Genomic DNA, 24,428 nt, shown 5'->3' on the forward strand with positions numbered 1-24,428 from the left:
GAACTGAGGGAACCGAAGTTGCCAGGTAAATGCCCTCTTGGTTGTCTGCAGCACTTCCAGAGAGGCAGCTCCGCTGTGTCTCGTTGCATGGCTGCTTCACCGCTGTTGTACCGCATGAACCGCAAAGCGGAGGCAGCGTTTAATTGCAGAGCTGTCACCGGGCGGCTCTCGCCGCCCGCCTCTCGTGACATTTCTGTGCACGGCTCTGGGAGGGGGAGGCTGCCAGCCGCCGCACAGCTGCCGCGGGGTTGCGGGTGCCCGGCCGCATCGTTATTCCGGCGCGTTTGCGCCGCTCTCCCCAGGGCTGCGGGGGGCGGGCGGGAGGTGGCCCTGCGGGGCTGTCGGCGGGGGAGCTGCGCGCAGGGCCCGGCGGCAGGCCGGGGGTGGCGGCAGGCCGGGGGTAGCGGCAGGGCCCGCAGGGTCAGCGCCCCGCCGGCCCAAACATGGTGCCGCTGCGGCGGAGGAGCGCGGCCGCGGCCCCGCCGTGACCACTGTCGGTGTTGTCCCCGCAGGCCTGGCGGGCGCCGCCCGCAGCCAGCCCGCCGCAGCGCGCCGCCCGTCCCCGGGGAGGCCCGGCGGCGTGGGGCCGCCCGCCGCCGCCGCTTATGCAACACATCATCGATAACCACCCCGACATGGCCACCGCGCTGCTGGCGGGCGAGAAGCTGAAGGAGCTCATCCTGCCGGGGCAGCAGGATGACAAGGCGGGCGCGCTGGCGGCTCTGCTCCTCCAGCTGAAGCTGGAGCTGCCCTTCGACCGCGTGGTCACCATCGGCACTGTCCTCATCCCCATCCTCCTCGTCACCCTCGTCTTCACCAAGAACTTCGCCGGTAAGGGCGGCGGGATGGGCGGGCGGGGCCGCTGGCGCTGACGGGGCGGCCGCCGCCCCTCACCTTCCCGCCTTGGCGGGCGGGGCAGCGCCCTTGGCGGCGGTGGGGAGGGGTCCGTGCTGCCCGCGCTCGGCGGGCGGCCCCGGGGCGCTGGCCGGCCGGCAGCGGCGGCGCGGGGAGGGCTGCGCTGCCCCGCAGCAGCTGGGAGGTACCGTGGGTGACACGGGGTGCGGCTTTGTGCTGCTTGAGGTGGACCTGGACAGGTCCTGAGCTGGACCCTGACTGACTTCCAGGCGTTTGTCCTGATGTTGATTCAGGTGTCTACAGCATGAGCGTTTAACTGGCCTGCTAGAGAGAGGCAGGTGCCTTCATGGAGGCTGAGACAATGTGTGGGGACACACGCACGCTGTGCTTTGCCATATTGTGGTGCTGGAAATCACTGGTATGTGTTTCAGTGAAGGGCCTACGTATGCAACCAGAGACAATTTTAAAAGCCTGGTTTGATTGCCCATCACCAGCAGCGCAGTGTCCTTCCAGTCTAGGAAGGTCAAGTGTTAATGAGCCTTGAAAATTACTGACCCAGTAAACTTAGGACACCTTTCAGGCCATTAGCGCATATGCAACCATTGTTTTACTTTCTGAAGTATAGGCTTGATGAATGTAGCTGCCAGTGCATGCCTGCTTTTAAGGTCCCTTGAAGCTCCACGCTGAAGATCCACGTGAATTTATTAGCGCTTTAATATACAGGACTGACCTGGCAGTCTGTAGCTTGTGAGGCTGGTGGGAACTGGCTGTATTCAGCCAGTGTAAACATACCAGAATCAGGCTCTTGCTTTGCACACTGCTTTGGGATTGACTTCCAGCACTTACGTATCCATAAGACTTGGGGTTTTTATGAGGTAAAGTTAAATTACCTAGAATAATAACTGCTTGCAAATGGAGTCTTGAGATTTTTCTGAATTATTAAATTATTAAAACTTTTCAAACTACCTCAGTTTTTGAAAAATACCATTATATAGCTCAAGACAGCCTCAGTTAATGAGAAGAGCCTCATTTTTTCTGTGGTCATCTGGAGGTATCTCAAAGAGACCATGTCTCAGGGCATCTCTTCATAGCGACTGAAAGGCAGGATTCAAGGTCACCTTTGGTGATCCTCTGTAGAGTGCGAACGTTTGGGGATCCCTTCCTCTATTTGGTTTGAAGAGAAGTAAACTAATAAAAAGGCAATCCTACAGAAGCTCACAAGAGTGCATACTTATATGTGTACCTTCATACTGTTTGAGATGTACAGGTTTGAACCTCAGCAGGCCTAAAGATAACCTTGGTTGCAGGAAAGGTCGTGCCCCTTCACATCTGTTCCTTTACATGGTGCGAGTTTCCCAGCAAAAGTCCTTTGACTCACTGCTTGTGCACACAGCAGTAATTTGTTCTATATGAACAAATCCTCCGGGACTGCAGATTGTGGAGGAAGCCTCAAGTCTAAGAGACTCAGATTAGTACAGTGGATGTCCCTCTGCAAGTATGAACTGTGGTCCACACAAGTACGTGGAAGAGAGGGGATCTACTGAATTTCTACATTTGAGTTTATGGCTGCGGAGGACTATTCTCTAGGCTGATGGTTGTGTTCCAAATTTGTTTTTCAGAAGGACCCAAAGTAGTATCCTTTGTGACTGCTGACAGATCATGTATGCTCCTTTGACCCAGTAAGATATAGGACAGTAACCTATTGTGTCCTGCCAGGACAAAGCTTACAAGGCAACTCAGAAAACACCCTTATGTCTTTGGAAAAATGCGGGACACCACTTTTCTGTCATGTGATGTCATGTGTTTGTTCATATGGTCTGCAGTTAGAAAAATGAGAAGGAAAAGAAAATTAAAGATACAGGAGATTGTATAGGAACATTGTAAGGATCTGATGAAACTGAATAGTTTTGGGTTTGGAGTGGAGTTGAAGAGCTCAGGATTAGTGGATTCAATTCTGCTTCTACAGCTCAAGAGCAAAACTCCTATTAATTTTAACGTGACCTGAATCAGGTGTTACTCTGTTGCCAAAACGGTGTGTACTCAGACTTCTTTACTAAGTCAAGCTTGTCCAGAGACACTGACGATGGTAATGACGATAGTCCAGCTGGGTACGTGCTTATTACTGGTTCTGCAGTTTGTATTATGTTTCACCCATACACTGCCGTTTATCTTTAAAAAAATCTGTTTGCTTCCTTTGGATACTGCTCCTTGTGTGCAATTTAAATAATATGTATGAGAGTGCAAACTTTGCTGACAAAATTGAATAAGGTTCCTGCAACCTCCTTGGCTGTAAATATCATAGTACCTTCTCAACCTTTGCTTTGGACCCTCGTGTGCATGCATGAGGATAGGAAATAAAAACTGATGCTTATCATTATTCTGAATTCCATTAATGTTATCTAGTGCGAGCCACAGAAAGCTGCCATCATACCCATAAACTGAGAACAATCCCCTTTTCTGGACCCTATCCCGTTTTATTTAATCAGTGTTGGTAAAGCTGTTGGAACAGCTGGAACACTGGAGACATAAAAGTGTAGCGATCAAAAAGCAGTGGTTTCTTACAAAACTTTTTGCTCTGGATTGGATGAGTCTGCATGATTAGTGCACAGAGGAAATAAAAACGTGTATGCTCTCTCATCTACCTTTGAGTTGATGTGTGTGGGATCAAGCGTAGCTTAAAGGTAGTCAAGAGCAACTGTTCAGTCCAGTGCAAGTGCAGCGAGAGCTGCTGGGTTGAGCAGCGTGGCCGTCCTGCCCTGGGCTGTGCAGAAGGCACCTCAGCATCCCAGGAAGCCCGGAGCACACACTAAAGCAGAGTTCAGCTCCACGACACAAGACTGCGAAAGTGTGTGTTATTTATTTAAAATATGATAGTTAACCACCTTAAAAATCATTATGTCTGTAGTATAATATATTGCATACTGAATTTTGCCTGTGGGTGAAGATAAAGTTATTTAGTTAATTATGTTGTTTTAGTGCCATGGACAAAGTCATTGTTTAGGTTGATGCATTTGCTATTCATGTAAGTGATTTGTTTGTCCTCATATTGGAGTGTTCTGATCTTTACATCACATCTGAGAAATTAAATTACAAATTACAGTTTCAGTACCATAAAAGGCAAGACCTAATTGTTTAGTAGGTGCTATGCAGAATTTCTGAATAAATCACAATCCAGTTGAACTTAATGTGTTACAAAAGGCTTTAAATGAGGTATTGGGCTTTTCTTCTATTATATGTATCATAGAATGGTTTGGGTTGGAAGAGACCTTTGAAAATCATCTAGTCCAATGCCCCTGCCATGGGCAGGGACACCTTCCACTAGACCAGGTTGCTCAAAGCCCCATCCAGCCTGGCCTTGAACACTTCCAGGAATGGGACATCTACAATTTCTCTGGGCAGCCTGTTCCGGTGCCCCACCACCCTCATGGTAAAGAATTTCTTCCCTATGTCCAATCTAAAGCTACCCTCTTTCAGTTTAAAGCCATTGCCCCTTGTCCTGTTACTATGGGGCCTGGTAAAATGTCTCTCTCCATCTTCCTTATAAGCCTTTCTTAAGGTACTGGAAGGCAGCTACAAGGTTTTCCCAGAGCCTTCTCTTCTCCAGGCTGAACAACCCCGACTCTCTCAGCCTGTCTTCACTGGGGTGGTGCTTCAGACCTCTGATCATTTTTGTGGCCTCCTCTAGACTCTCTCTAGCAGATCATTCTTGTACTGAGGACTGCAGAGCTGGATGCAATACTCCAGGTGGGGTCTCATGAGGATAGAGAGGTAGAATCACCTCCCTCGACCTGCCAGCCATGTTCTTTGTTATGCAGCCCTGAATGCTTATAGTGTCCTCACAGTCTGACTCAATGTGGAAAAATGGGCCGTCTTCCTTTGGCCCTAGAAATGAATCTGTCACATAACCAACATTTATTTGGAGATAAAATTTTGTTTCTAAATTTCACTACTAGATGCCATCGCATTTTGGGTGAGATTGAGCTCTCTGCAGAGGGAAGGCATGGGACATGGACATCAGTAGGATATGCTCCTGAGAGTTAAATTCAGGCTGCAAAGGAGTCAGTAAGAGTTTGACTATTGATTTCAGTGGGGACAGGGTTTTACTCTGGATGAAGTAAGATACAATTCTTGCACTGGCCCCTCTGCAAAGAAATGCATACAGCCTTTCTTTGCATTTCCCAAACTTTCTTTCGTAAGAGTAAAAAAAGTCACTCAGATAACCTCTTACATTATCATTTCTGAGTCTCCCAATTCTCCTTTAATGTTTTTCAAGCAAACCAGTGGGATTCCAGAAAGGACAGCCCTAGAAAGTTATTTAAAATAAATCCATGTGCCGTATTTTTACTGGGCATAAGATTGTCATAAAGTCATTTAGGAGCAATAGCTACCCCACACAAATAAGGTCCACATAAGTACTCACAAGAGAAGAAGGAATATTGTTTATCTTTCTAAAATTCACCCAAGAACAGACTTCATATAAAACTAGGACATCTTGTATTTAGGGGCCAGCATAAATTTGCCTTGAAGATAATAGGGAAGGTTTTGAAGGTGTGTTTCTCTTGCCCAGTGGATGGATCTGTGTTTAAGTATAGCTGGTTTTCTGGAGTCATGGAGCTCTCAGCCCTGGTGAAGGTGCCTACAGAAGCTGGCACAGGCTAAAGGAAACCTTGTTGAGAATAACAGTGCACACAGCTGGTACTCCCAAGGGAACTTATTTCGGTTTGCTCTGTTTTCATTTGGAAATTACTGCTTTAAAGATAAGAATTAAATTTTTTATTTAAATATGACTATCAATGTGTTTGAATTTCTCTCAGAACAGGGACATGACCCCGATTATACTCTAAATATTATTGGGCATCTGCTGGAGCACTCATGCAAATGTATATGCAGTGATTTGCAAAGGTCTGTGCTTATATTTGACTTGTTAAAGGTTTGCTTTCTCATATCTGAAGATACAGAAGCCTGACTTCCATTCCCTAGCAGCTCGACCAGTTAGTTATTCCTAGGCAAACTAGAAGTAAAATGCAACCAATATAAACGGAGAGTTCAGATGTCGTAGTACTGCCCTGTCCCGGTGTAGGAGTAGGTGACTCTACCAGGTAAAAGCTGGTGGAGAAGCAAATTGTAAGCCTGTAATATAGTTTGTCACTTTCGTCCTTCCATTTTATCTGTGTTGGAGCCTGCTGGATTGTTCACTTTCCCATAACAAAGGGCTTGGTGTTCTTTGTATTTTTTATCTACTTATTTTTAAATAAAGTGATTTCATGTTGAAGCAGACTAGCCTTAGATTAATATTTAGTGAAAAAATGGTAAACCGCCAAACTTTAATTAAAAGTTAGTAGGCAAGGCTTTAAGATATGTAGTTCTAGTCCAGCTACAGTCTGTGTTAATGTTCTGCAGTTGTTTTTAGTGGTGATGTTTCAGTATCTCCTATCAAGGCGTGGTCAGTCTGGGGAGACATGCATCCAGATAAAAAGGAATTGGTCCTTTAATACACCACCTTTCCATTTTCATTTCCTTTCTAAAATGCACTGAATGCAGAACATTATTAGACTGCAACATTTCTTATCAGTTCGAAGTGAGTCTGTTTGGTGTTTCATGTGTTTTTCATCCTTTCCCCTCCCGGTTTTTACCATGGAACTGGTACACACAGACCACAGCTACAAGTAGGGTGCTCTTGAGTACTTAATACTGGTCCTCACTGGCAAGTGCTATATTCTACCTCTGTGAATGGCAATGATGCTGCTGGCAGTGGGCAGCAGCCTTTTGTAGTGAAATATCTCATGGTGTTTGCTGAACTTTCAAGACACTGTTCTACAGTCCAGCAGATGGAGATACTTGGCTTTCATGATGTGCTGCTTAGTTTGTTTGTGTTGTTTAATGTTTTTACTAATTGGTTTAAATACACTGGTTCAGTGTTGTGCTATGTTCAGTAGCAACGCTATCAGTAGTGTCTTTGGAAGGTTCTCTGTGTAATGGACCAAAGAGTGGTGGGCCCCAAAGGAGAATATGTTGCTGTTTCTGTTATGTGTTACCTTCAGGATATTGAAATATTTTGGTTTCCAAACTTCCAAAAGCTTTAGGACTGATGTGGCAGATTACAGGGATTACCAAGTCTTATCCCTCTTGTATAGTGCCTCATGCTTTCTATTCACAGTTAATTATTCTGTCTGTATTGCAGTCACATTTGTTTTTCCCTCCAAAGCTGTTGAATACCAATACTTTATTAAAATAAAGCAAAACAGTCATCCAGCTGATTTTTATACTTCAGTCAAAAGCCAAGCTTTGGCATTTTTTTTTGCTAGGTTTGTAAAGCAGTACCTACAAAATCCCAAAGAGTTGCTCGTAAATACTGTATTTCTGTGTCTCTTAGCAGTTACGTAGCTCAGCCCTCTACCACTTTTCAGCTAGAAAATTCTCACGAGGAAGTAATGGAAGGAGACACCAAGTGAAATGACTGAAGGAAGGGTCAGTTCAAGTTTTTATGTTTTCTGATTTGTAATCATTTTGCATAAGCAATGCTTACTTCACTGTGTAGTACAGTTATATGCGTGAATTCAATGTCTTTTTATGCATTTCACCCTACAGCATGTTTGAAATAGTATATGTTGAAGATTTCTTTATGATAAGATGGAGTTTTATTTTGTATTTCTGGTCAGCTTTTCTAAGTTGTATTTCTGTTTCAAGTTGTGAGCAGCATATTTACACATGCTCACTTACATGATTTATCTACTAGATGGCTTTTGAGCTTCTTTGCTGTTTTTTCTTTTTAACTGCACTTAAAGCTATATACAGTAAGAAAGTGAAGACAATGTTTTTCCAAGTGATTATTGTTGCTGCTAAGAGTACAGGGCCAGATTGCTTTATGTACGTGACAACACCAGTGCGGAAATTGGTTCTGAGGTGGTATTAGCTGTGATAAGAGAATTTAAGGAGTGTCTCAGTACCGCTTGTGTTTAAGTGCTTTCCAATCATGTCTTTTTAAAAAGAACTGAAATAGCACAAGCAACCACAGGCCGGCTGCAGTTCAGCCACTGGCTGTTTGCACTTCTTGATGGAATTTTTCCCAACGGGTAAGGGCAGTTGACACACACAAGGTGCACACAAGATATGTGAACTGGCTTTCCATGAGTTTTGGTCATTTAAATATTTGCAGTTACACAGCTGAATGTTAAATAGAAGGGTAATCTTGAGGAGGTGCATGAGCCTTGCATGTCATCATTCCACTGCAGTTCCTAGCGGCTACAGATGTTTTTCTGTCATGAATTCCATTTCTCAAACTTCATTGACACATACACATCATCCTTTTTTCATATGAAATTTAATGACCCTGTTTGCCCTATTAAATCCTTCATCTTCCCAAGTGTCATGTATGTGAAGAGGTCTAAAATGTGGATGAGATTTAGCTTAGTACATGCTTTCAGATAACTTCAACAATTTGAACAGATGGTCAAAAATATCTTTGTTTGAGCTACTTAAGTCATAGATCTTAGTCAAGAGGAAACCTTGTGAATAAATAATAGTAAGGTCAAGACTGTTTTTCAAAGCTACCTTGAAGTATTTTGAAGGTTTTTTCTCCATAAATGGGATAGAAATTATGCATCCATGATCTAGAAGAAATCTAAGTTTGTACTGTTTCTTAGAACTGCAAAACTCTTCAAAAAGAATCCAGATCGTGACTGAGCTCCTTGGGTTCTGTCAGCATTAAAAATGACTGCAGTGGGCACCTTCGGTAGGTGTACATGTGTAATTACAAAAGCTGAATAATTACGCAGTAGACTGGCAGGATTCTTGTAGAGGTTGAATTTGTTTCCCATGATACAGGATTTATTCTTAGAAAAACACTGAAATCAGTGCGGATATTTCCATCACCAGGGGTTTTGTCCCAGGCCTGTATTATACCCTTGCATTTGAACTGGGAAACACAGCAGTTCGTTACAAGAGCAGGCTTTGGGGATTTGTTTGCTTTTCTTCACTGGCACCATACCTGTCATGCAGTTACCAGAGCGGCGATGCAGCCAGTGCTGAGATGCATGGTGTGTTTTTTGCAGCTTAGAGCTTGCTCAGTGACTATTTCTGGAGCATTTTGATTATATACTGAAGTAATTATTTCAGCATTTTGAGGGTGAGGTGCCTTATCTTCTGTGGGATCCATGACCTGTTCAGGAGGGCAGACCTCCACACTGAGCCCCTGGGAACCTTGGGAGGCTGATTCTCCTGCCTCTCTTGTGATAGATCAGAACAGTTCTGACACTTTACCAAACTTCATGGGGGAATCAGTTTTCCAAAAAGCAGTAGACCAGCCATCTCTGCGTTCTAAATATTATGTCATTAAAATAACATAATTACCTAATGAGCTAACTATTGGCATTTTTCTTCTCTTTTTAATATGAAATTTCCTGGATGCTATGTTAATGCCAAGAAGTACTTAATACAAGCCATCTTTTTAATTTCTGGTCATTAAATAACAATAATGCAGTAGAACAGACCTGCTGGTTCCTGTTGCTTCTTGTGTTTGTATTTTGCGCTTGACTCTTGACTTAAGGGGCCACCCTTATCTATGTATCATCAGTTTCACTGAATTTTCATAATTCATTTCACTTTGGCATTTACATGTTCTTGCAGTTTACTTTAGGTGTTACTCTAGTCCACATTATCATAGTGTCTGGGTGCTTGTGCAGTTGATTTGGGGTTCCATCTCTAGAGGGGAATTTTTTAACTGCCAAAAATATTTTTTTGATCTTTGGAAAACATTAAAACACTTATTTTCACACATTACTTCTATGCAGAAGATCTGTACATCACCAAAATCCCACTCACCTCCTCATGTAAGCACTACATTTAGAAGGAAATGTTATTCAGATCTCTTTTTTAGGACTGTCTGCATGGCCGATTTTCATTAACTATATCTTGATGAATACATCATTTTAAATTCAGATCTAACCTTCCCTCAAATCTTAACATAATATGAAGCAATATTATAATACAGAAACACACCTCTATGTACAAATACAAGCATTGTAATTTCATTCCAGGTGTTTTCTGTGTTCTCACAGAGCTCTCTTGAGCACAGGAAGAAATGCTCCTGGTGAAAAGCTCTTTCCAATGGCACTACCACCACACTGCATGGCCGTCACACAGTGGATGGTAACTCACTATTGAGGAAACATTCCTCTGTAGGAGCAGTTTAGGGGATTTCATTTAGGTGTTTTTGCACCTTCTGCATAACCGTTGCCATTTCTGGAATAACCTCCAACAGACTTCCAACATATCATCCAAGCAGGAGTAGGTATTATATCCTTCTCTCCTGAATAACCTGGGCAGGCATTACAGGTCTTTAAGCCTCAGATTGCTGGTAAGTGAACTTCAGCATACCAGCTAATTTTAGAAGAGCCGATGTTTATTACATACAGAGAATATATATAGTTCTGTAGATTTATCTATACGCTAGGAAAATGCATTACTAATTTACTGATTCTGCAGATCCAAAATATATGCAGTTCAAGCAGCAGTCTTGCAAGGAAAAAATACCTTAATTGTAAATACAGGGACACCTGCTGCTGCCCTTACATTGCAGTTACTGCTGTGGGGAACCTGTTACCTGTCAGTCTTTGAAACTGCTTATCAACATCTCACCCATTATGACTAATTCTTGTAGAGTATAGGCCCATAAAACTTAATAGCAGCAGTGGTTTCCTGTCTCATTTCTTTAGGGACTTTCTTTTCAAGATTTTTTTCTTAAACAGGACAAGTGGTTTCAGAGAGTGGGCAAAAAAGGCTATGCCTTACCTTGTTGATCATGGAGAAATTTATACCTTAGGAAGACTTCATGGGCATGGAACCTATATTCAGATTTGGAAAGAATATTCCCTAAGAAAGGTAAAGGTATTGTCCTTTTGTTTTGATAAAAGTAATAATTCTTAATAATTAGCTTGCTAAGTTAAGGCTTAGTTTGATGAATGTTTTCTTATTAATATGAGTAAACTCAGTGAGTTAAATAGGACTGTATGACTACAGTTGATACGCCAAAGTAATTTCAGGAATCCATCCTCATGCTGTATGAATTTCTAACCTTTAAATACCCTTTAAATAAAGTAGTTGAAATAAACCTGTTAAATTAAGGGAATTGTTTCTTTGGCTGTGAATTGATTTGAGTATTAGCCACCATTTGTTAAAATCACATTCAAAGTAGAGAGTTACATAATCCTAGTGGACTGTGTGACTGAGATGGAAAACATATATACAGTTTAGATAACGTTATACTTCGTTAGACTACATTTTCAGCTTCAGTAACATGAATGTTTTTGGTTTTTTTTTCCAGAGAGAAGAGGATCCAGGATATTTCTTCTTTTTCATTTAAAAAATGCTGAAAAACTACTAAATAAATTATTTCTGTTTCTCAAAATAAACAGTTTGCTACCTGCTTTCTTGTGCAATCCTTTTAGTACCCAAGATGAATGATGCGTGTGTGTCTGATTACTTGCACGTATGTGACACAGTGCAAGGAGAGCAGTATGATAAGGACTACCCTTGTCAAATACTGGCATTTATTGCCAAATTCAGGGAGTTCTCATTTATTGTGGCTGTTAGAAACTTGTATTCTGGTATCTGATGGGCAGGGAGATTCAGAGATTCTACCTAAACACTGAATTTCTCCTTAGAGTCAAGTGGAGAGGACCATACAAGGAGTGCTTCAGAGAACTTGACTGGAATGCCAGATTTTCTTCATAAGCAGGTTGGGCATGAGCGTGAGGATGATTTAGCAGCCCTCCTCAGAGGGCAGAAGGCCACTTGCCAGGAAGCACTAGGCCCAGGGTGAGTCTGTAGTATATCTAACTCAGTAAGTATACTTACCAGTATACTTACCTGATGCTTAACTTGGTCTCCAGCCTGAGGGTTTAGATGCTTGTCCAGGAGCTGGGAGATCTGGCAGCACCTGAGGACCACTTCTGCCTATGCCCAATGTAGGGCCATGGGGGTCAGGCTAATGTTTACTTCTCGATCCTCAGAGAATTTTTTGCACAAGAGGCATGTTTACCTTTGTGTAGCAAGCACAAGAATTTTCATCTTTTTTAATTCTATCTTCTAAAAACTGGGATACTTTTTTTCTTTTTTTTTCTGTCTGCTGTTAAAAAATTGTGCTATTCCTTCTGCATTGCTGAATTATTGCACTAGAATGCTAAAATCATGCAATTCAGTTGGAAGATTAATGAGGTGTGGTTTCTTTTTCCAGAGTGAATTCTAAAAGCTAGAGGTCACAGGAGACATACACTATTTATTATTATGGTTTATATTTTGCTTTGAGTGAATATACTTTTTTTCAGTGGGAATACAGTAGGTGTGAAGTCATTTGCCTTTTTATATAGGGGCATGTACTGTACATTACTAGTATTTTCCTTTCTTTTTAATAACCAAAAGCATTAGAGATGTGTCATCCATATTTATTTAAATAACTTTTGCTCATAATAATATTTTAGAAGCTTGAAATCGACTCCTCTACAGTATCAGTTCTTCAAAGAGCAATGCACATGCCAAATGTTATGCACTGTGAGTAATCCTGTTGGCTTCAAAGGAACAGCCCAATGCATGAAGTCACAGAATCACAGAATGTCAGGGATTGGAAGGGACCTCAAAAGATCATCTAGTCCAATCCCCCTGCCAGAGCAGGAACACCTAGGTGAGGTTACATAGGAAGGCGTCCAGGCGGATTTTGAATATCTCCAGAGAAGGAGACTCTACAACCTCCCTGGGCAGCCTGTTCCAGTGTTCTGTCACCCTCACTGAGAAGAAGTTTCTTCTCAAATTGAAGTGGAACCTCTTGTGTTCCAGCTTGAACCCATTACCCCTTGTCTTACTGTTGGTTGTCACCGAGAAGAACCTGGCTCCATCCTCGTGACACCCACCCTTTATATATTTATAAACATTAATGAGGTCACCCCTCAGTCTCCTCCAAACTAAAGAGACCCAGCTCCCTCAGCCTTTCCTCATAAGGGAGATGCTCCACTCCCTTCATCATCTTCGTGGCCCTTAAGTCTTTTTAGGAGTAGCTCTTAATTTTTTACAGTGTTGAAGACAAAGAGATTGGCATTGTTATCTTTATTTTGAAGGGGCACGTGTTTGGGTTAGATGCAATTCACTCTCCCAGGAAGACACGTAAAAACTTTGCAAAGATAATGCAGAGTGAGACATATCTGCCAGCCTCACTGTGTCTTCCTGACGGTGTCATTTCTGCGTACTGTATGCTAGCTCACTTGGTTTTTTTGCAAGGTTTGTATTTTATAGATAGGCAAATACGCACCCATATGCTTGCACGCACACACACAACATACACACACACACACAGAGCCTCCTTGGTGAACTGTGCTGTTGATATCTCTTCCTTCAATTGAGGTGCAGGGCTGGGGCCTGAGCTCTAGTCGGTGGCATTGCAATGGTAGCCATCTAGCCATGTTTTAGCTAATGTGTTCCTAGTGCAACTGGCCATTGCATTCATTATTGGAAATGGCCATTTCTCAAAAGTGAAAAAAATTACTCCTGCATGAATCTGCCATTCTTGCTGGACATGACCTACAAAAAAAACAAGTTACCTTGAGGACAATCAACCATGGGAGCAGGTTGCACAGGCAGCTTATGTAGTCCTTGTCTTTGGAGTTTTTCAGAATGTCAAAAGCCTAATCAACCTTGACCCTACTTTGAGTGGGGCATGGGACTTGGTAACTTTTGAGGTTCTTTCCAGCTTTTCCACTGATAATGCCATTTCCAGATCTGAGACTCATTTTTGCAGGAGGGAGTTTCAGAGGTTCTAGCCCCAAACCTCAGCACTCGAGCCTCTTGCTTGAGGAATTTCAGAACTTACAGTATTATGTTTCCTGTGTGAAATTAAGCAGGATTTATTTGTCTAACATATTTTCATGCCTAGCACTTACAGCCTGACAGTATTTAATTCAGGGCTTCTTGAAGAGGGCAGTTGAATGTATGCTGAAGTATATGGAGGTTGGGGAACCACTGAAAGGAGGTGTCTGATGTTGGATTGGGAGCAGCAGGAATGGGAGCCTGTGCCTGCAGGAAGCCCACAGGCATTTCTTGGAGCCTTTACCAACAGGCAGCAGACTCGGTGGCTCCTTTGCCTTCACTCCTTTCCATACTGTTTAGGTCCTTTGTAAAGAGTTTTTTGGGCAGAGCCCTTCATCCCTCTCCCTACCCTGGCAATCTTCTCGCAACCATGTTCACTCTTCCATTCCCCTGAAGTATGCCCTTTGTACCAAATACTTCCTGCAAATCATTTTTCTCCATTTTAGTAGTACTACTGATGGGGTGAGATGGTACAGAATGAAGCACGTGAAAAAACTTAGCTGTCAAGTATTTATATTTTCCAAATGGCATAACATAATTATATTACAATTCTGCATTGATTATTAAATCTTCTTTGCATGCCCAAAAATATAGTGAGATGTCTCTCATACCCTATCCATAAGACTAGTTTTGTGGACTTCTAGAAGCTACTTACATGCACAGTGAGCAGAATAAAACGTATTTATGTATGACTGTTGAAAACATCTGATGTAGTTCTCCTATGATCATCTAACAGCATCGAAAAAAAGGAAGCTAAGCTTCCCAATATGCATCTTTATACTCAAGTTGGTATAACGTAAAGTATATTATACTTTATGATATATTAACATCAAGGACTTTTTCCCAATGTAGTAATTATTTATGCACAGCATTGGCACAGGGTTATTTAGTCTCTTAAAAATTATTCAAAAGGCACATTTTCCAGGAATGTGGGTAAGTATTACTGAAGACAGGACTTTTTCTTAGGCATTCCTAGTGATTTTTTTATCTGAAACTGTGTTGAACTTAGTAGTCTGGTATGCAGTTAACACATTTGTGTAGGTGGAACTCAGGTCAGACATTCAGATTTCAAACTTACTGAGATTTTTCTCTGAGCATCAGAACTAAAAATCTTGCAGTAAGCACATCACAATGCAAAATAGTTGAGTTCAGTATTCCAGCCACCAATAACAATGGCAGGTTAGTTATCTTACTAGTTTTCTTGCCTTTGATACGGATGCATATGTGTGCAAACCACAGATACATGTCCACCCTGGCCCATGTTTTCATTATTGTTTGGAACTGGCAAAGAATTATTTTGGAGATGAAGACCTTGCTCTTGATTTTTTTTGTAAGAGTTTCTGTCTTCTGGGCATACAAGAATCTAGTTGTCAAGGAGAGTGGAGGGATGGATTATATTTATGGGCTTACGCCTACACGACATTAAGAACACAACCAATCCACTCAGCCATAATAATGGCCCCTAAGCTTTTAAAAAAATTTCCTTACAGCATCTTACTCTATTGTCTTTTCCTACACAATTGAACAGTTACGCCATATGCAAGTAAACTGCAGAGTCTTGGGAAAAGCTGCATTTTGTGGTGGCTGGAGTGATTATATGAAAAAGAAACTTGCTAAACTGCTTGAGGCTTTTCGGAGTGAAATAAGAATAACAGTAGAAACTTCATGTATTTATGAATATAAAGTTAAAAGCAAGTGCATATTTTTATATTGCATGATCTGGTGTCAGAGCTATGATTTTAACACTGTTACAGCCTTTTTTTTAATGCTACTTACCTATCAGGAGGATACTATAAAATAAAAACATAAATCTATTGTGCCTTCTTGAAACTGCATTAAGTAGGGTCCTCACAGCTACAGTGAGCTGTGTGTGTGAGAACAACTCGTTACTCCCTCATCCTCATCAGGTCTGCATGTTAAGACCCAGCTAATGCCATATTTCACAACAAACAAGATCAGTTATTGACATGGTGCTTTTCTTTTTCATTTATTCCTGATAGACACAGATTGCAGTAGATGAGAAACGGGGTTACTCTACTATGGTGGGATCAAACACCTTCATGGTGTTAAATGCCAGGCTGAATGCAAGGTGAAGTGGTGCCATCGTCTTAGAAGGAGCATTCACAAAAGCTAACTCAAATCCAGTGGCCGTCTTGCTTGGCAGCCTCTTGTGAATGAAGAGAGACAAGTTCCTCCAGGTGACAGCTAGAATAGTCTTTTGCTTTAAATCATTGTCCTGTGCTGAGAAGGTTAAGCTGAATACCCCTGTGGAGTAACTTTACCAAAATTAGTAGCATTCACTCATGAGGAGTATGGCTCAAACGTATTAGAAGATACAGTTGGAATAAAATTGCATTGTAACCCCACTGCCCTCACTTCAGTCGGTTATAAGAAACTCCACTGGCTTCACTGAGAGTTGGGTTTTATCTGAAGGGTCTTAGGATTTACATGACATATAATGAAAGCCATGCCAATTTAACAAATATGCAAAGAAAATATTACACTAGCATCAATAAATTAACAAAATGTTAAATAAGAATGGGACACTATGCTCAGCTATCCCAATAAATTAGAGATCTCTCACGACTTACCAGGCAATGGGAGCAGTTTAAAAAATGTAAACTGATACTTGCTTTCTTTACCAGCCTAGGCAGCCCCATTTTTGAAGCAGCCTCTAATGAAACTGGAGTTATGAAGCTCTTCAGATTTTTTTCACTGAAGCAGTGACACTGGACAGCATGCAGAATTAGTCTCTAAATGATCTGCCCAACATAAATGTAAATGTTAAGACATTTTGATTCGTTTCCTTTTTTTTTTTTTAATTTTATAAAATGAACATACATTTGATTGTTGTTTTATATGTACTATTTTGGCAGAAGTTACCTTAGCTTTCAGGTCTCAGTGAAGAGAACCGAAGAGACCTGTTCACAGTTTATTTGGTCGTAGTAACCGATACATGAATCCAAAAATAATCCTTATGGATGATTCATATGAATAGTTGTTGCTGTCTTCCCAAATATTCATGGTGTTGGTACCTAGGAGAAAGGAACCCGTGTGTGTCGCAGGAAACTAGGTTTCATGTTGGCAGGTTCTACTGAGCTTAGGGACACCTAATTCAAAATATTTCTGCTTATGAGAAACACACCATGCTTCTTTGCCCTTTTTTTTCCACATGGGAACATTTTCACGTAGGAATCTACTTTGTCTCCTTGGAAATCATACAGTAAAACTTTGATAGTAAGAGTTGTAATTTTTTATATGCATCCCTTCATGGGTAGAGTTGGGAGGGCATGTCATTACTGAAAAGAAGAGAGTCTGAGCATTTTTCATGTAACACAGGGCTGTAAATACACAGTCTAAATGGGAAGCTGCGTAACATTAGAGTGCTTTAAGCTCTCCTCTGAAGTTAAAGTTAGATCTTTTAAAATAGTCTTCAAAAGTGATTTTAAAGAATTTGCAGGGCTTACTCACTTTACATGCTGTCTTGAGTAGCATCATTTATTTTAGTAGCTCTGTTTAAATTGGTTGTATTTTTAGAAAAGAGTCCAAACAATTTTTGTGCAGTCCTCAGCATGTAGATCTCTGTGGGTCACAGGAGAGGTTTACACCTCAACATTTTACCAAAGAACTAGTAAATGCTTTTGATTTGCTTGCACATGAGAAGTAGGTGGTCAAGTAAGGAGTCCTCTCTTAAACGAAAAGGGTTAGGGAGTTTTGCCTGCCTATTAATTATTAATATTGTATTCATTGTTATCAAATTACATAATATTTTGTTTGTTCTCTTCATTATTTGTATTATTAAGAGAACAGTACCACCACTCTCTTCCAGTGAGCTGTTCTCGATCTGAATCGTAGACTGCAAGCTGGGTGTTCTTGAGCGATTCTCAGTTCAAGAGAACATGCCTTCTTCCTATGGGTCTCATTTTAGGAAGTTTTTTAAAGGTATACCAGAACCCTGTAAAATATATTCCCTTTGTTCTACATGCCAAAACATGAAAATATGGACTTCCTCTTTGAAGAGGGTGTTTTGATATTGGTTGTTCTTTGAACAGTTAATTTTATTCCAGCTTTCACAAGTTTTTCTGTTTTACTTTAATGTATTGCTAGAAAAATATAATTATATAAGAACATATCTACTGGGTGAAGACAGAAGTCCTTTTAGCCCAGTATCTTGTCTCTGATGGTGACAAAAAGCAAATGCTTAGGAAGGACAGTTAAAATAGACAAGTGTATGGTGCTACTTCTTTTGATAAACCCTTCCACCCTCCAGCAGCCTGTGGCTTCAACATGTCCTAAAAGAAAATTTGCATCGCTATCTGTGTATTTAGTAATCCTTGCTGTACTTTTTCTTCCATTACTTTGTCTGTTTGCTTGCTTGATTCACAGTATTTGTTTCTTCCACAATACTGTATGACATTTAGTTGCACATTGTATAAAAAACAATGTTACAGTTTCAAATGTAGAATTAAATTTTCATAGCGATAAATACAGTTAGCACATCAGATTCTGTCCTGGGCAGTTACACTTAAATTCAAGAGTGTTAGCTGGGTGGGATACAGCTGACTGAATGCTTCTGTGTCTTAAGTTTCAATTTTTTCTACCATATCCAACGAGTAGACTTTGTTAATAAGGATTAAAAACATTGCCTTCAGCTACGTGTAACTTTTTTCTATTTAGAAGAATATTTAGCTGGGTTGAACCTTAAATTTCACCAAAATCAGCCTTTCAGATTCATTCTAAAACTTCCAGGAAAATAGTTTTGCCTGGAGGCTCGTGAAGATGTGTGCAGGCTGGGCTGTCTATGAGACATGGAGAGCTTAATGCTCATGTAAAGATACAGTAAAATAAAATTGATATCATTTGAAATGTTTATTTTCCAGAGCTCCTTTTGTAGGTTAAATGCACAGCAGTGACTTTTCTCTCTGTTATACAGAGGAGCCAATATACTGTTACACACCACACAACTTCACCCGCGATCAAGCCCTGTATGCCAGAGGATATTGTTGGACAGAATTAAAAGATGCCTTGCCAGGAGTTGATGCCAGCCACTGGCCCTCCTTGTTTGAGCATAAGTTCCTACCTTATGCACTGCTGGCTTTTGCTGGGATAATGTACATTCCAGCTCTGGGCTGGGAATTTCTGGCCTCCACCCGACTGACTTCAGAGCTTAATTTTTTGCTTCAGGAGATCGATAACTGCTACCACCGTGCAGCTGAAGGGCGGGCACCAAAAATAGAGAAACAGATTCAGTCCAAAGGCCCGGGGATCACCGAGAGAGAGAAGAGAGAAATCATTGAGAATGCAGAGAAGGAAAAAAGCCCCGAACAGAACTTGTTTGAGAAATACCTGGAAAGAAGAGGACGAAGTAACTTTTTAGCTAAGCTTTATCTTGCGAGACATTTGTTCATCATCTTTTTAAGCATCATACCAATTACATACTTATCTACCTACTATGCGACACAGAAGCAAAATGAATTCACGTGTGCATTAGGAGAGCCTCCAGACAAAACGAGCAGCTCCAAATTGCACATCAGAGTGAACTGCAAACTGCCATCTGTCCAGCTCCAGCGGATTATTGCTGGTGTGGACATTGTTCTTCTCTGCTTTATGAACTTGATAATCCTCATCAACTTAATTCACCTCTTCATATTTCGTAAGTCCAACTTCATATTTGATAAACTGAACAAAGTTGGAATAAAGACCAAGAAACAGTGGCAGAAGTCCCAGTTTTGTGACATCAATATTTTGGCCATGTTTTGTAATGAGAATCGGGACCACATAAAATCTTTGAACCGCCTGGATTTTATCACAAATGAAAGCGATCTGATGTACGACAATGTGGTACGCCAGCTGCTTGCAGCGTTGGCCCAGTCCAATCACGATGCCACTCCAACCATGCGTGACTCAGGGATCCAAACAATAGACCCAAGTGTTGATCCAGCAGACATTGATGCTAATGAGCAGCTCATCATTAAAAGACCAAGGAAGAAGATGAAATGGATCCCGACTACCAATCCCCTTCCTCAGCCCTTCAAGGAACAGTTAGCCATTATGAAGGTTGAAAACCATAAACCTGAAAAACCGAAGCCTGTGCGGAGAAAAACAGCAACAGACAGCCTTATCGCTCCTTTGTTAGAGTCTGCTGCAAAAACCTCACAGCAATCGGCCACTCATAAACCTGAGCCAAACGCCATCCCAAGCACAAGCAGTGAAAAAAAACACACAAGGCACTTTTCCTTGGATGTTCATCCGTATATACTTAGTAGCAAAAAACCCAAGCCAGAGATTCAAGCCCTCCCCTCGATGCCTACGTCAAAAAGCCAAGAGGGTGGATTTTTAAACCAGGAAGAGAATGTCGTAGTACACGTTACCTCCTCTCTCAAAGGTACAGTATGCCATAATGCCCATACCAGGTCCACAGACCATCATTTGCGTAGCGATATTAAAAAACTAAAAGCTTATCTGAACTGTTTGACCTACCTTACTAGATTTTGGGATAGCTAATAATCTTAGGGCTTGCAGGCCTCAGAAATAGGGGTTGTCTCTCTTTATCAGTTATATGGAGGATAAGCATTATTGCAGGTAGAGCTGTACGAAACAGCCTGCAGGCTGTTAGTGCAGGTAGTTTTTCAAATGTAACCAGATTTTCACAATTACGAATGTGGTCATGCCTTGCCAAGAAAATAAGAAGGGTTTGACCTTCACGATACCCTTTATGCTCTACCAGCACCTGGCACTTCTTAAACCTGCCTTATTTTCAAGTCATAGGGCAATTCCCGAGCCAGTACTCTGACCAGTAACAGCCACTTCTTAGGAGTGTGTGAAAAACTGCTCTAATGGCAGTTAAAGCTCCCTGTAGAAAAAATTCTCATTAACTACCAATTCTTAGGGGTTGGCATGTGTTTGTGACCTGGGAAATCACAACTCAGATTATTGATATTGTTCCTTATGCAAGACATGTTTCAAATTGCCCTTTGTCTCATGTGGACCAGAGGATGGATGGTCTGAAGTCTAGGTGCTGGTTGGGGATTCAGGACTTCTGCCATTCCCGTCCTGTGTGGCCTTGCAGGAGATGGTCTTTCTGTGCCTCAGTTCCCATTGTGTGCCTTGGAAATCCCATCCCTTTCTTACCTCAAAGGAGTGTTTCAATTTTATCAATAATTGTTAGGTACTAGAGAGATGGGGAAAGCCATGCGAGCACTGAGAAAAGTGATAGATCAGTAGATAAACTGATAGACAGATAGGTATCTTCTTGTTTATTTTTGTAAGCTACTGACATAAGAAAGAAGCACTATGCAGTTGAAGTTACAGAAAGATTTGTATGTACTTAAAGCAACGGCTCTCATCTCATTACAAGCTAAGACCTCCCTCTGGGCTTCGACAGACTGACAGCTACCGTCACCCCACTGCCCAGCAAAGAAGTGATTTGAGGTATAAAAGTTTCTGTCACTTCCAAATCCTTATGCTCCTTAGAGCCCTCCAACTCCCCACTGTGCATGTGAGCTATTCTACAGCATTCCTTGTCCAGTCACCTGCTCTGATTTCAACTCCTCAAAACTACTGGGGTTTTCTGGTCTCAATTACTTTCATCTAAATTAGTGCTTGAATATTTTAAGGGCAAAAAATAATTACTGTAGTTTTGCGGCTTTGTTATTCCCCATTCCCATTAAAAATTTTCAGCTTTGCTTTTGAGTTAGACCTACATTGCAGTCCATCAGGTAAGGTACACTTATAATTTCTGGAAAGAGACATCAGTTAATGTCAAATTGCTGAGTTCTTTCTAAAGACAAGTGGCTTACAATGTGTAACCACTATTTTTTCCTATTGAAAATATCAGTGCTTTTTGTATTCCATCCTGTGGATTTCAGCATTCATAATGTTTGTCAAAACATTAAATCATAACATTTATAAAACACCTGCCAGACTGTAGAGGAGAGTAAAAGGTTCTTTTCAGTTGTTTTTTTGTTCATTTTATGAAAATGCCATTCACATAAGGAAGCATGAGCATGCGTAAAAAAGAGCGAGATTTACAAAACCCATTTGTTGTTTGTCCTGTTTCTCTGAGCTTACAAGCCTGTTGTTTTGAAACAGTCCTGTTGGATTTCTCAAAGCGTCCCAAGAAAATTCGTTTTTGGGTCCACTCCTGCTCCCACTGAAATCAGTGGCAAAACTGCCAGTGACTTTTATTGGTTCAGGACACTGATGTGTGATGGACTGGAAGGATAAGAGAAGGTTTATCTTTTAACTGGCTCTTTGGTTTTCTTCTAGACACCCCTCATCCTGCAAACGAGATCCTGTACTCATCCGAGACATGCAGAACTGTGCCTGCTGCCGGGGCTTTTGTCACATGTAACCACAACCACATAGCCACAACTGCTGCTGCCAGCAGTATGACTTTGAACCAGGTCAAGCCCGAGCCGACACCTGCACTGAACTGCAACCCAGCCCACCCTTTGCTGCACATCAACACACTGTACGAGGATCACGAGGAGGAAGTTTCAAACACAATGGACAACGGTATCCACTCACCACCTGACACGGGGGAAATTCTCTCCATCCCTACCCCAAAGCAGATAAGGTTGGCGACATTTGATGAACCAATGGCAATCGTGAGCTCGGTGGAGTACTGAAGACCCCGGGCTGCAGAGCTGTGCCATCGTGGCCAGGCCCGAGCCCACTGCAGTGCGGGCCATGGTCCCCCCAACGATGCAATTCACCGCATGAGCATGGAGAGTTTTCACACAGACTATAGCTTCTGGTAATAACGCCAAACAGTCTTTCAGGATGACATCGTGAGCACTGTCAGTCATGTGCAAAATAGAGTAAAGAAAATCTGGTGGGAATAGACCTTTCACGCGAAGACAACCATTAGCTCTAGCTCTAAACTATAGCTTCCTGATTTAAATTAGGATTAGCACAATTTATGAACTTTGAGAGTCTGATGGCATGCCACAGTAATTTTAGTGAGTGTTTAAATCCTTTGCATTCAGAATCACTGATTAAAGTTAAAACAACGTGGAGGTGAGGTATACTTTTTTAATGGCAGCAGTTAAATAAGAGTTTTTTTCTAAGCAGAGAGGATTTTTTTCAATTCAGGATTATGAAAAAGTTATATGCAAGCAAAATTTTTGTTCGTTTGTTTCTTTAGCTCACTAATGTTGGGCTTGGTGGAGACTTAGCTGAAAGGGCCTTACTACCACCAGCATTTAAGTGCAAAAAGATTGATACACTCAATCTCTTGCATTTATAAATGAAAGTACCTGAGGTATGTCCCGCCCTTCAACAAGCTTATATGTTTGATGGAAGATGATGAAATGAAGAGTTTATTTTTTTAAATATATTTTACCATGGAAAAAAATTACTTTAATAACTTTTCAAACCAGGTGTTGCTTTTAACAAAATGTGTAGAAAAGAGTCATTGTAGCTGCTTATTTTTTCATAGTGTATTTATGAACCAGGTTAGAAACTTTCATGGGTGCTTCACTGATACGAAAAATCTTACGAAGGTCATCACAAAATAACTTACAAAATATGAAACCAGCAAAACTGTTTTCAAATAATACATAGTTAAATAAGAATATGAATTTATGTCTGTAGGCTTGGCTAGTCCTTGATTCAGCAAACACTTAAGGCCATGGCTGTCACTGAAACGACTCGTATGTCTAAAGCTAAGCACACACTGAAATGCCTTTGCTGGATCTGGGCTCTAGCACAGGCAGACAATAATCCTGCAGTATGTGCTGTCATTCCGATTCAATATTTGCCTTCCTTCACTCAAAGCACATCTTCATGCCCATCTTCCTATAACTACGGTATGTATGATTTAATAGAAAACTCTAGTATAACTAAACTAAAACATCTATTAGAAGTGTATCATGCAATAACCATTCTCAGCAAAATTATAGCAAAACAAAAAGTGACTGTGTTAAAATAATATTCCTAGCTGCGTTCAGAATTATGAACCATGTGTTTGCATCAAAATTATGTGTAATGGTAGAAAAAATATGCAGCACAAATATGGGACTGAAATCTTGAATTTTATTTTTAATTTATTACCTCAGACATGGATATATGATACCAATATTTAATGAAAATAGCACTGAAAATAAATACCTATTATTCTGAATAGTTTAATGTGTACTACTTCCTAGCTTAGTTATGTACAAGTGGGATTTTATTATAAGCAGTAGGCGGGACATGTAAAAGCACCATTCCCTCCTACATTACTTCAGTTATGCCCAAACTTTATGGCCTGAACAGCCAAATACCAAAAAGCCAGCAACGGCTCCTGCTGCCTCGTCCCCTGCCAGCCCTGGGATGTCAGCATTCCCCGCAGCCCGCACCAGCACAGCGGGCGTGGGGCAGCCGTGCCACGGGCAGGGGTTGCAGCCGTTCATACCCTGCCTGTGGCTCTGGGGCTGTAGGTTGGTCACCCCTCTTTTAACCCGCTCAAAGACAAGCTGCAAGGTGTTTGGCACCGCTGCGTGTGTGACTGATAAGCTGGTGTGACTTTCTAAATAACAAATCTGCACCTGCGTAGTCAGGGCCTCATTCCACCCCAGGTGCAGGAGGAAGCCCTCTGCAGCCGTGGAGTGGAGCATCACTCGTGACAGGACTGCAAGAAAGGTTTCTGCCCAGCCTGATGGTAAGTGCCGTCCATCCGGAGTCACCTGAAGGCATCGAGACTTCAGAGGTGAGCCACGTGCCCCACTACAAACACT

General features: G+C 41.6%; 1 protein-coding gene across 1 annotated transcript; it reads left to right on the forward strand.

Moving 5' to 3' along the window:
* Positions 1-605: 605 nt before the first annotated feature.
* On the forward strand, positions 606-22,337 carry PANX2 (pannexin 2). Its single transcript, XM_065658085.1, has 3 exons — positions 606-831; positions 18,641-20,092; positions 21,976-22,337. Exons 1-3 carry the CDS (start codon positions 606-608, stop codon positions 22,335-22,337), a joined length of 2,040 nt encoding a protein of 679 aa, XP_065514157.1.
* The last annotated feature ends 2,091 nt before the right edge of the window (positions 22,338-24,428 follow it).

This window comes from Caloenas nicobarica, chromosome 1 (assembly GCF_036013445.1).
Source record: "Caloenas nicobarica isolate bCalNic1 chromosome 1, bCalNic1.hap1, whole genome shotgun sequence".
NCBI lineage: Eukaryota > Metazoa > Chordata > Aves > Columbiformes > Columbidae > Caloenas > Caloenas nicobarica.

Excerpts from the sequence above, each read along its gene's own strand:
- PANX2 (XM_065658085.1), top strand. The coding sequence starts at position 606 with ATGCAACACATCATCGATAACCACCCCGACATGGCCACCGCGCTGCTG. Across the intron at positions 832-18,640 it reads CTTCACCAAGAACTTCGCCG|AGGAGCCAATATACTGTTAC; the intron begins GTAAGGGCGGCG and ends TCTGTTATACAG. Across the intron at positions 20,093-21,975 it reads CGTTACCTCCTCTCTCAAAG|ACACCCCTCATCCTGCAAAC; the intron begins GTACAGTATGCC and ends GTTTTCTTCTAG.